Raw genomic sequence first — 12,501 nt, 5'->3', positions numbered from 1 at the left:
TATTAATAAAGTTCAGACATTGAATCATCATAGACCTTTCTTTTGAACATCACACTATGTATAAAAAAACGAAGTGAAACAAATACAGTACAGTAGACAAAAAACAGATTTTGCATTTTTTTGATATTTTGCGTGATTCACCAGCATCATGCTGACAGATGAGGTAGCATAATTAAAATGACACAGTTATGATTATTTTAGTACAAACTTTGAGACTGTATATTATATTTGACTCTCCAGTGCTGGAACAGGGCTAAAACAAATTGTTGATATCGGTCTGACTATGTGAGACTGTAGTTTGAATAATCACTTTTCTTTGCATGATACATTGACTGCATTTATATGATAGCCGATGTCGGTGTTAGCTAGCTAGTCAGCTTTATCAATAGCTGTTAGCTAAATTTGGTGGATGATGACAGTAGCTGTTTATAAAATAGACTGTACATTATAAATATGTTGACACAATTCAGTATTGATGTGATTCATCATAACTGTCATTTTGATATATCGATGCGCTATTGTTTTATAATAATAGAATATATATATTTTCTGTATAACCAAGTTACGTTACGCTGATGAATGTGTCTTTTTGCATTATCTTGATCATTGTCTAGCATTCATTTCATGTGTTATTGTAGTTTAGCTAAAATGACACAGATCAATCCTTATGGCACAATATGTCACATGCTTTGCAGTTATGTAAGTTTACCTGTCCAATAAGAAAAACACCAGTTCAGGGTCAGTTTTGATCCCCAAAACCAAACGAAGTTCCATCCAGGAATCAAATGCCCTGGCGATTTTCACTCTAGTTTTCACTCGACCACGATCACATTCCCGCTTAGTGTAACGAAGACTCAGGTTGGTTAGGATCCATATGCGGCTTTATTGGATAGGCAAGCTCAGGTCGTACAGGCAATGGTCTGGGACAGGCAAACAGAGTTAGGCAGAGAGGCTGAAGCGTAATCAGGGACAGGCTAATGATCAGGGCGGGCAGCAGACAAACGTAGTAGGCAGGCTAGAGTATAAGGGCAGGAGGCTAACAAACAGGAACGGAGAGAAGCTAGGTCGGTACACGGGTAAACTAGAGAGGTAACTAATAATGCTTGGAAATGTCGCCGGGGCTAAACAAGACTTCGCAAGGAGGGAACAAACTGGCGTGATTAAATAGGGTGAGGTAATGAGCAACAGCTGAGGTGAGTAATTAGTATTTGGGTGAATGCGATCTCTGGAGGCTCGAGGAGGAGGCGCCTTCACCCGTGTTCGTGACAGAGCCCCCCTCCTGTGAGCGGCTCCTGACGCGAAGATGCGATCCTCGCCGAGGTCTCCCCCGAGGTCGAGGGGCCGGTCTCTCCGGGTTGGTCTGATGGTACTCTGTAATGAGGTTAGGGTCGAGGATGTCGTTGGTGCTGACCCAGGACCTTTCTTCCGGGCCGTACCCCTCCCAGTCAACCAGGTACTGCATCTGACCTCGGTGGCGCCTGGAGTCGAGTAGCCTTCGCACCAGGAAGGCCTCCTCGCTGCCCACGATCAGGGGAGGGGGTCTGAGAGTGGCCTCCTCTTCGGCCCCCGGGTCGTCGGCCGGTTTCAGTAGGGAGACATGAAAAGAGGGAGAGATTCGGTAATTAGTGGGGAGTTTGAGACGGAAGGTAACAGGGTTAATTTTTTGGGGATTCTAAAGGGACCAACATACCTAGGGCCGAGCTTTCTGCAGGGCTGGCGGAGGTGGAGGTCTCGGGTGGAGAGCCAAACCCATTGGCCTGGGGCGTAGTCGGGTCCGGGATGGCGGTGACGGTCGGCTTGTGACTTAGTGCGGTCCACGGCCCGCTGTAAGTGGACGTGGGCCTGGTCCCAAACTGCTTCGCTGCGCTGCAGCCAGTCGTTAACGGCGGGGACCTCCGAGGGTTCTCCGGACCAAGGGAAGAGAGGGGGCTGGTACCCCAGGATGCATTGGAAGGGGGTCAGTTTGGTGGACGGTTTGAGCAAGGAGTTCTGGGCGTACTCAGCCCATGGAAGGAATCTACTCCAGTCCGACTGGTTGTTGTGACAGTAGGTGCGCAGGAACCTGACAATTTCTTGGTTGAGTCTTTCCGTCTGTCCATTGGACTGGGGGTGGTAACCGGAGGTGAGGCAGAGGTTGATGTTTAGGAGACGGCAGAAAGCCTTCCAGACCCTGGAGGTGAACTGGGTCCCCCGGTCCAAGACAATCTCTTCGGGCAGACCGTAGAAGCAGAACACGTACTGGAACAGGTGTTCAGCGGTTTCGAGGGCAGTGGGGAGCTTGGGTAGAGGTATCAAGCGGCAAGCCTTGGAGAACCGATCTATGACCGTGAGGATGGTGGTGTGCCCCTGGGAGTTGGGTAGGTCGGTTACGAAGTCCACGGCGATATGTGACCAAGGACGATGCGGAATGGGGAGAGGTTGGAGCAGGCCGGCCGGTGGTTTTTTAGGGGACTTAGCTAGGTTGCAGGCTGGGCACCTCTTGACGAAGTCGGCGGTATCCTCGGGTAGGGTCCCCCACCAAAAGCGGTTACTCAGGAGGCGGGTGGTAGCTGTGATTCCGGGGTGGCCGGAACTTGAGGAGTCATGCACCCAGCTGAGTACCCTCTCCCGGAGGCTGGGGGTACGAAGGTCCGACCCGCAGGGCACTCGGGAGGAGGTGGGACTGAGACTTGAGCCTGAGAGATGTCGGACATGAGATCCCACTGGACGGGGGCTAGGAAGAGCTCGGGCGGTACGATGGGTTCGGCGGTGTGGCTTTGGGCTGTGGTCTCGTGTTGGCGTGAGAGGGAGTCGGCCTTGGTGTTCTTGGAACCCGGGAGGTAGGAGATGTTGAAGTCAAAGCGAGTGAAGAAGAGGGCCCATCGGGCCTGTCTGGGGTTGAGCCTCTTGGCGGAGCGGAGGTACTCAAGATTTCGGTGGTCCGTCAAGACCTGGAATGGTTGCCTGGCCCCCTCCAGCCAGTGACGCCATTCCTCCAGGGCTACTTTTATGGCCAGAAGCTCCCGGTTACCAACATCGTAATTTTGCTCGGCGGGAGTGAGTTTGCGGGAATAGTAGGCACAGGGAAACAGCTTAGGTGGGTTTCCTTGGCGTTGGGAGAGGATGGCCCCAATTCCAGTGTTCGAGGCGTCCACCTCTACCACGAAGGGGAGGTCAGGATTGGGGTGGTGCAGGATGGGCGCAGTGGTGAAGCGTGCTTTGAGTTGGGTGAAGGCCTGGAGGGCTTCAGCTGGCCAGTGGAGTTTGTTTCCACCTTTCTTCAGCATGGCGGTAAGAGGGGAAGCAACTGTGCTGAAGTTACGGATGAACCGGCGGTAGAAGTTCGCGAACCCCAGGAAGCGTTGGAGCTCCCTGACCGTGGCGGGCTGAGGCCATTCCAGGATAGCTCGTACCTTGCGGTCATCCATGGCCACTCCATCTGGGCTGATGATATACCCCAGGAAGGCTACCGACTTCAGGTGGAATTCACACTTCTCGGCCTTGGCGTACAACTGGTGCTGGATCAGGCGTTTGAGGACGGTTCGGACATGTGTGACGTGTTCCTCAAGGGAGTCAGAGTAGATTAGAATGTCATCGATGTAAACGATAAGATAACGGTTGAGCAGGTCTCTGAACACATCATTGACGAAGGACTGGAACACCGAGGGACTGTTAGACAAACCGAACGGCATCACCAGATATTCATAATGGCCGGAGGTGGTGGAAAAGGCAGTCTTCCACTCGTCTCCCTCCCGAATACGCACCAGGTTATAGGCGGAGCGTAGGTCCAGCTTGGTGTAGATCTTTGCGTTTCTTAATTGCTCCAGAGCAGCGGGCACGAGTGGCAGGGGGTATCTGAATTTTATGGTGACGTCATTGAGGCCGCGGTAGTCGATGCACGGGCGAAGGGAGCCGTCCTTCTTGCCCACGAAGAAGAATCCGGCAGCTGCCGGGGACGTGAGGGCCGGATGAACCCCTTGGCCAGTTCCTCCTCGATGTAAGACTTCATGGCCAAGGATTCGGGTTCTGACAGGGGAAAGATTCGGCCTTGGGGTGGTGTGGCTCCCGGTTTGAGATCGATGGCACAATCGCTAGGTCGGTGGGGAGGAAGTTGGGAGGCCTTGGCCTTGCTGAATGCCTCGCTCAGGTCAGCGTACATGGGGGGTATCTGAGCGGAGTCGTCAGGAGCCTTCTGGACATTGGTGGTTCCCACGGTTAAGGGGTGGATTGTTTTCAGATACCTCGCCGAGCAGTCAGTGCCCCACTGTGTGATTTGACTGTGCCGCCAGGAGATTCGTGGGTCATGAAGACGGAGCCAGGGGAGGCCGAGGATTACCGGGTGGTGAGGGGAGGTGACGAGGTGCAGACGGATGGTCTCGGTGTGCAGCACTCCTACCTGCAGGCGGATGTCGGTAGTGGTGTTGCACACTTTACCGGTACCCAGGGGCCGTCCGTCTAGGGCCGCCACTGCCAAGGGAGGTTCACACACAGTCAAGGGAATACCATGTTTCTTACAAAAGTCCTCATAAATGAAATTACCAGCCGCACCAGAATCGATCATAGCGTGGACATTTAAGCTATATGATTGGTGGCAGAGTGAAATGGGAACTTTCAGGCTGGAACTGGTTAGGGTGGAAGAAAGTATCAAACTCACCCCTGGTTGTTGTCGTTCAGGCGGACGCGTCGGGCAGCTGGAGCGGACATGCCCGGCCTGGCCACAGTAGAGACAGAGGCGGTTGGAAAGGCGGCGTTCTCTCTCCTCCGGAGTGAGGTGGGCGCGGTCTAATTGCATGGGTTCTGGAGCCGCTTGGCGCTGGGGTGTCGGAGCGGGCTGCGGGAGCCACCTAGCTGGTCGTCGGGAGCGGATGAGGTTGTCGACACGGATAGCCAGCGAGATGAACTGCTCCAAGGTGGTCCCCTCATCGCGACACGCCAGCTCGGATTGCAGATCCGTGCTCAGTCCCTGACGGAAGAGGAGTTTTAGGGTGCACTCAAGCCAGCCGGTTTGCGTTGCGAGGGTGCGGAAGGTGAGCGCGTAATCCGCCGCTGTGCGATTTCCCTGGCAGAGAGCCAGAAGTTGCTCACCAGCGCTCTTGCCACATTCAGGGTGATCAAATACGTCGATCAGGTTCCGCATGAACGAGTCAAAGGAGAATTGTGTGAAGCCCTGATTGTGCCAAACCGCGGTCGCCCAGTCGAGAGCGCGGCCCGTCAGAACGGAGCTGACGAAGAGAATTTTGCTCTGATCAGTCGGGTATACCGTCGGTTGTTGTGTGAGGAAAATGGTGCACTGCATAACGAAGCCTCTGCATTTCGAGGGTGTGCCGTCGAACTTTTCCGGGAAGGCGAGTCGTGGGCTGGCAGCTGCTTGGGGGAGTGAATCGCCGACTGACGCCGGGCCAGCTTGAGGAGCCGCGGGTGAGGTCGCGGAAGCCGGCGCGGGTTGGAGTGCAGCCTGTACGGTGCGCATTATCTCCTCGATGGCTGAAGCGAGGCGCCCGAGCTGGAGCTGTTGCGCGGAGAGCTGGTTCGCCTGCGCAGAGAGTTCCTCCGATAGGCGGGTGATCACCGCTGGATCGAGGGGTAGCGAAGTCTTCTGTAACGAAGACTCAGGTTGGTTAGGATCCATATGCGGCTTTATTGGATAGGCAAGCTCAGGTCGTACAGGCAATGGTCTGGGACAGGCAAACAGAGTTAGGCAGAGAGGCTGAAGCGTAATCAGGGACAGGCTAATTATCAGGGCGGGCAGCAGACAAACGTAGTAGGCAGGCTAGAGTATAAGGGCAGGAGGCTAACAAACAGGAACGGAGAGAAGCTAGGTCGGTACACGGGTAAACTAGAGAGGTAACTAATAATGCTTGGAAATGTCGCCGGGGCTAAACAAGACTTCGCAAGGAGGGAACAAACTGGCGTGATTAAATAGGGTGAGGTAATGAGCAACAGCTGAGGTGAGTAATTAGTATTCGGGTGAATGCGATCTCTGGAGGCTCGAGGAGGAGGCGCCTTCACCCGTGTTCGTGACACTTAGCCAGACGGGATTCAGTAGATAAATGATTTATTGGCTTACTCTGAGTTTGTGTTGGAGTCGGTGTTGTGCTGGGACGTTTGCTGGATTCATCTCTAAGATAACGTTGTCTAGTGTTGCAGTTTGTTGTCACTGTTGAATAGTGGAAGAGAAGCACTGAGGCTCTCGGGAGCGCACATAAACATCACATATATTTGATTTTCCCGGGAAAAGCGACCCGCTCCCTTCACATGAAAATCAGTCACAGGCTTTAATAGGCAACCTAGGAAGTCTGTGAAGGGCTCATTTTATAAGTTGTGTTACAAGCCGTTCACACATTGGCAAAAAAGGTGCTGCTTGCTTGAAATAACCAAAATATTGTTAAAATGGTTTTGCAGTATTTGGTTGGGTAAGACTTTCCCTTTTTATTGGATGGGGAACACAGTGGACAGTGACAGTGATTCAGGGAAAAGGTCTTTTAGTCTCTTATTTCAGTTTTCTTGCCTTGACAGTAAAAATCAATTCTATATCAAAACTGCTATTCAAATAAAAGTGAAATGTTCAAATCTTACCGATCATAACAGAAGCAGCATCACTGGTAAATGATGCAAGAGTGTCTGCGGGTCTGCATTTCTCTGCTGTAATGATGTTGAAGATGGTTTCTGTAATAGTTGCAGCATCTCCAGTAGGGATGTAACGGTTTAACAGTTTCACGATATACCCCTGTTTAATAATAGATGATTTTCACACCATAGACATTCTTATTCACAGTATTGCATGAATATAAAATCTGTTTAAATATAAAATCTGAACTTTTCTAAAATCCAAATCAGTTTAATGATGACATCATCAGATACATTTGATAAATTGTGATTTCCTCATTTTACATTGAATGGACACTTCATTTAAAGGCACGGCACGGGCTCATCTCACCACAAAGACATGTCGGACCCTGAACATTTATTTACACCATCAAAAGCTTTTTCTTGGTCCAAATCTAAAAATCCTACATTAAGATTATTGTCTCTGGCAAAGAAATCAGATCATGTGTTCAAAACAAATGATCAAATATTGTGCGTTTAGGAATACAATATGACTGGTCAGTGTGAATTAATTTAGATATGTAAAGTTTGAATCTGTTGGTTAATGCTTTGGACAGTATCTTATAGTACATTTATTTCACTGCTGAAATCTGCAGTGTGAGAGTATTTTGGACATTTTGGGTTTGGCACCATTAATGGTTCTCAGTTATTCTGTTTGGAAAGTTTGTTGCATCGTCCCATGAAATCTGTGGAGGATAATATATTTAGATGCAAACGGATTGTGTTTATATGAAATGTTACGATGAGCTTATTTTCATTTTATATGATTTATTATTTGCTTAAGTGCAGCACAACAGCAAGACTACAATATGTTTAATACTAATAATATGTTTTTTTTGTAAAGTACTAAATAGGGTTTATAAAGTGCATTAGCATACAGGAAATGAACAGTGATACTGTAGCACATTTGCTTGTGTTGTGCTCTGTCACTGTATTAAGCTCATTTAAAAAGTGTTACAAATAAACACAACAGCACACAAATATGTTTAAAATGATGTACACTCACATTAGATGATGACTCCAGTCAGATACTGACCTCAATAAAAGCTGTTTAATTGTACATTGAGCTGGTCGCCCTCATGGATGCTGCCATGTTGACCGCACATAACAAACTGTCTTGCAGTTGATCAGTTACTACCACTAATAATATCAATAATGATCACAGATAAACGGTGTGACATCAAGCACCAAGAGCGAGCACACAATGGTCTCATCAGCCGCCAGAGAGATTACGAGTCGCAGCAGTCCATCTTACAGACATTTTTGTGTAGCGCAGCAGCAGTTAACAGGGGCGGTGCAGGATTTTTCACGGGGGTCGGGCAGTGATCAGTCTGTGGTGTCAGTATAAAGTCCAAAACCACTGGTACTATTGGGACGAATAAGAGCCAGATAAAAACTTACTGCTGCACTTTTAAAAGCGGCGCTAACACTGATCTGGAGCCGTTTCATAACCCAGGATTAAAAGTGTTGCTAATCACCTTTCAGAGTTACAAGTGTGAAACGTTACTTTACTGGAGGTTAAAAGCGGGGTTAAAAGACAATAACCCAGGGTTAAGTGCAGTGTGAAAGCACTTGAGTTTATTGTTGGTGGGATGTTGTGTGTGTGTATTGCAGGGGTGTCAAACTCAGTTCCTGGACCCCTCACACCCCTCATGTGTTGTAAGACTGTCAGAGGATTGAAATATTGAATCACGATTAATCACATATTTGTTTTGTTGTTAGTGTTAACACATTCAGTTCCAGGAAAACTAAATAACAGTCCTGTGTGTCTTTATTAGAGTCTTTTCTGAAAGTTTCAACTAGTTGATCAAAAATGAGGCTATAAAACCATCAAACTTTTACATGCCAATAAAGCTAATAAATATAAATTAATAGAGAGAGAGAGAGAGAGAGAGAGAGAGAGAGAGAGAGAGAGAGAGAGAGACATTCTCTGTGTGTTATTTCAGATAAAATCACTTTGAAGTAAGTTTCAGGTGAGCTGAATGTGATGTCATCATTTGTGTGTGTTTGTGTTTTTATAGTGTGGATCATGGAGGAGAGTTCAGGATTACAGCAGGACCATGCAAATGTAGGTCTACACACACACACACACACACACACACACACACTGGTTTAGTGATTGTTGTGTTTTAAGTGTTTTTTCTCTTCTTGTGTTCAGATGTCTGTGATCTCACACTGGATTCAAACACACACACACACACACACACACACACACACACACACACACACACACACACACTGGTTTAGTGATTGTTGTGTTTTAAGTGTTTTTTCTCTTCTTGTGTTCAGATGTCTGTGATCTCACACTGGATTCAAACACACACACACACACACACACACACACACACACACACACACTGGTTTAGTGATTGTTGTGTTTTAAGTGTTTTTTCTCTTCTTGTGTTCAGATGTCTGTGATCTCACACTGGATTCAAACACAGCACACACAAAAACACACACACAGACTCACACACAAACAGACACACACTGTCACACACACACACACACTCACTCACACAAAGACACTTTCACACTCTCTCACACACACACACACACTCACACACACACACACACACACACACACACACACACACACACAAACAAACAGAAACACACACTCACTCACTCACTCACACACACACAAACACACACATTCACTATCACACACACACTCACACTCTCACTCACTATCACACACACACACACACACACACACACACACACACACACACACACACACACACACACACACTGGTTTAGTGATTGTTGTGTGTTAAGTGTTTTTTCTCTTCTTGTGTTCAGATGTCTGTGATCTCACGCGGGATTCAAACACACACACACACACACACACACACACACACAAACAAACAAAAACACACACTCACTCACACACACACAGACTCACACACAAGCAGACACACACTGTCACACACACACACAAACACACATTCACACACACAAATACACACACACACACACAAACAAACAGAAACACACACATTCACTATCACACACACACTCACACTCTCACTCACTATCACACACAGACACACACACACACTGGTTTAGTGATTGTTGTGTTTTAAGTGTTTTTCTCTTCTTGTGTTCAGATGTCTGTGATCTCACACTGGATTCAAACACACACACACACACACACACACACACACACACACACACACACACACACACACACACACACACACTCACTCACTATCACACACACACACACACACTCACTCACACACACACTCACACTCTCACTCTCACTCTCACTCACTATCACACACACACACACACACACACACACACTGGTTTAGTGATTGTTGTGTTTTAAGTGTTTTTTCTCTTCTTGTATTCAGATGTATTTGATCTCACACTGGATTCAAACACACAAACTCACTCACACACACACACTATCACAGACACACACACTCACACACTCACACACACACTCACACACTCTCACACACACACACACACACACTCACACACACACACACACACACACTGGTTTAATGATTGTTGTGTTTTAAGTGTTTTTTCTCTTCTTGTGTTCAGATGTCTGTGATCTCACACTGGATTCAAACACAGCACACACTGAACTCATTCTGTCTGAGGGGAACAGGAAAGTGACACGTGTGAGAGAGCGTCAGTCATATCCTGATCATCCAGAGAGATTTGATGAGTGTCGTCAGGTTCTGTGTAGAGAGAGTCTGACTGGACGCTGTTACTGGGAGACTCAATGGAGTGGAGATGGTGCTGATATATCAGTGTCATATAAAGAAATCAGCAGGAAAGGAAAGAGTCATGACTGTGTGTTTGGATACAATGTAAACTCCTGGAGTCTGTTCTGCTCTAATAACAGATTCACTGTCTGGCACAATAATAACAGAACTGACATACGTCCCCCTTCACACGACTGTAAGAGAGTAGGAGTGTATGTGGACTGTCCGGCCGGCACTCTGTCCTTCTACAGCGTCTCTGACACACACACACTCACACACTTACACACACTCAACACCACATTCACTCGACCCCTCTATGCTGGATTTGGAGTAGATTATCTTGATTCCTCAGTGTGTGTGTGTGAAATTGATCATCAGAGACACACACACACAACTGGATGAGTGAAATATACTCACTGTATCTCACATCAACACAACTCCAAACTCTTTCTAGAAATCATTTCATCAATTAAACTGATTGAATTCAATATAATGACAGTACTTTGTGTCTCACTGTGATGTGATTGAACTTATTTACTATCAGATTCAATAATAAAAATAATGATTTTAAATGAATAAATGAGTCTATATATGAACTCTTTATTAAACACACGGCACATTCAGATACTCATTGTTTTATTTATACTAAATAAACATTTACAAATACAGAATTCTTGTGATTTTTCTACAGTATATAAATCTTAATACTTAACAGACAATTCTAGAAAAAACAGCTTCACACTTTTACATTCATAAATGGATTTATAAGAACTAATTACAGGATCATTTAAAGTTGGTGTAAATTTGACAGATTTGAAGAGTTCACTCATTGATAAAAGTCAAATGCTGTCATCATACACACACCCTCATGTTGTTCTGAACCTTACACATTTTTATTCTGTGAAACACAAAAGGAAATATACGGCAGAACATTAGAGACTGACATTCTCAGTCACCATTTACTTTCATTGCATCTTTCTTTTCAATTGAAGTGATTGACTGAAATTCAATATTGCAAAAGCTTCTGTTGTTTTATCCAAAGCGCTTATTACAGGGACAATAAGAGAATAATTTACTGTAAAAAATTACATGTACTCTCGTTCTTTTTACCATTAATTATACAGGAAAATCTTTTTACATTTAAATAATTACATTTTTACATAATTTTATTGTAATAAATTACTGTATTGTATTTTAAAATATATTAAAACATTTGACTGTATATTTACAGTTAATATTTGATAATCAATGAACATTTTATTTCTGTAGCATTTTTACAGTATTTTACTGTTTAAATTTCTGACAGTTTTTACAGTTTAAAGGCTCTTTTTCTTTTATTGTAAATGTGTTTTTGAGTTTGCACAGTGTCTGTTCTGCAAATGCTCTATACCGTGTTTATGGTCCAGATATGATGTTGTCATGCAGCAGAGTGCGGCAAGAGGTCGAAGTCTTGAGAACAGATTGTTTTAAAGGAATAGTTTTTATTGTGTTGTTCTTAAAGAGTTTCAGCTGTTTATTACACAAATAAACAGTTAAGTGTGTTATTTGAACTAGATAAATTATGTTGAGTTTACTTAAAGAGAATGTGGACACCGATTGTAGTATTTTAAGTGTAACAACTTAAAGTGACACAGTAAACTCATGTTGAGATTATTTCAGAAGTAAACTGAACGAATTGTATTAATTATAAGTTCATTGACTTAATAGAGTAATCTTACTAATAAATCATTTGTACGGTTACTAATTCATTTATAGTAATCAATAAAAAACAAGCAAGTAAAGATAACTAGAAATGTACTATTAAGTTTAATAATAAGTTGACATTACTTGCGTAGGAACATTAATATAACTTCATTTTAGTAAGTTTGCAGAAATAATGCAATCGGTTTCCTTCATTTTGAAGTGAACTGAACATGTAAACTTTTACAGTGTTTGCAGGAAACACATTTAAAATACTGTCTTGTGTAAGACGATGTCATGTTTAAAGTATATTGTACAAAGTCTGGCTAAGTAATAACAGTTTGATATTGAAGAGAAGCAATGTGTAGTTTTTGGAATAAGCCAAAGGTGTTACTGAGCATTTACTTTTACTCAAATATAATACACTTATGATATATTACTTGTATGTTTCAAAGACACTAGCAATTAATTTGTAAAGTACTTGTAACACAAATAAAGTACACTTTAATAT

The 12,501-nt window shown here is 45.1% G+C and overlaps 2 protein-coding genes across 5 annotated transcripts in view; both read left to right on the top strand.

Moving 5' to 3' along the window:
- Positions 1 to 11,043, top strand: part of LOC127650635 (NACHT, LRR and PYD domains-containing protein 3-like) — a 106,026-nt gene extending 94,983 nt beyond the window's left edge. For 2 of the 3 annotated variants that reach the window (XM_052136195.1, XM_052136196.1), the window contains 2 exons: positions 8,607 to 8,653; positions 10,144 to 11,043. In XM_052136195.1, the coding sequence (XP_051992155.1) occupies positions 8,607 to 8,653; positions 10,144 to 10,712 (616 nt within the window). In that variant the 3' untranslated portion in view covers positions 10,713 to 11,043. The remainder of the gene's footprint in view (positions 1 to 8,606; positions 8,654 to 10,143) is intronic. The other variant, XM_052136197.1, reaches the window with a different exon arrangement.
- The window catches only part of LOC127650631 (NACHT, LRR and PYD domains-containing protein 3-like), a 280,247-nt gene that overhangs the window by 19,015 nt on the left and 248,731 nt on the right, over positions 1 to 12,501 (top strand). The gene's annotated exons all lie outside the window — the stretch shown is intronic.

Source organism: Xyrauchen texanus, chromosome 10, assembly GCF_025860055.1.
Source record: "Xyrauchen texanus isolate HMW12.3.18 chromosome 10, RBS_HiC_50CHRs, whole genome shotgun sequence".
NCBI classification, from domain to species: Eukaryota; Metazoa; Chordata; class Actinopteri; order Cypriniformes; family Catostomidae; genus Xyrauchen; species Xyrauchen texanus.
Note: the sequence above shows the minus strand (reverse complement) of the source record. Positions and strands in the feature narration are given on the sequence as shown.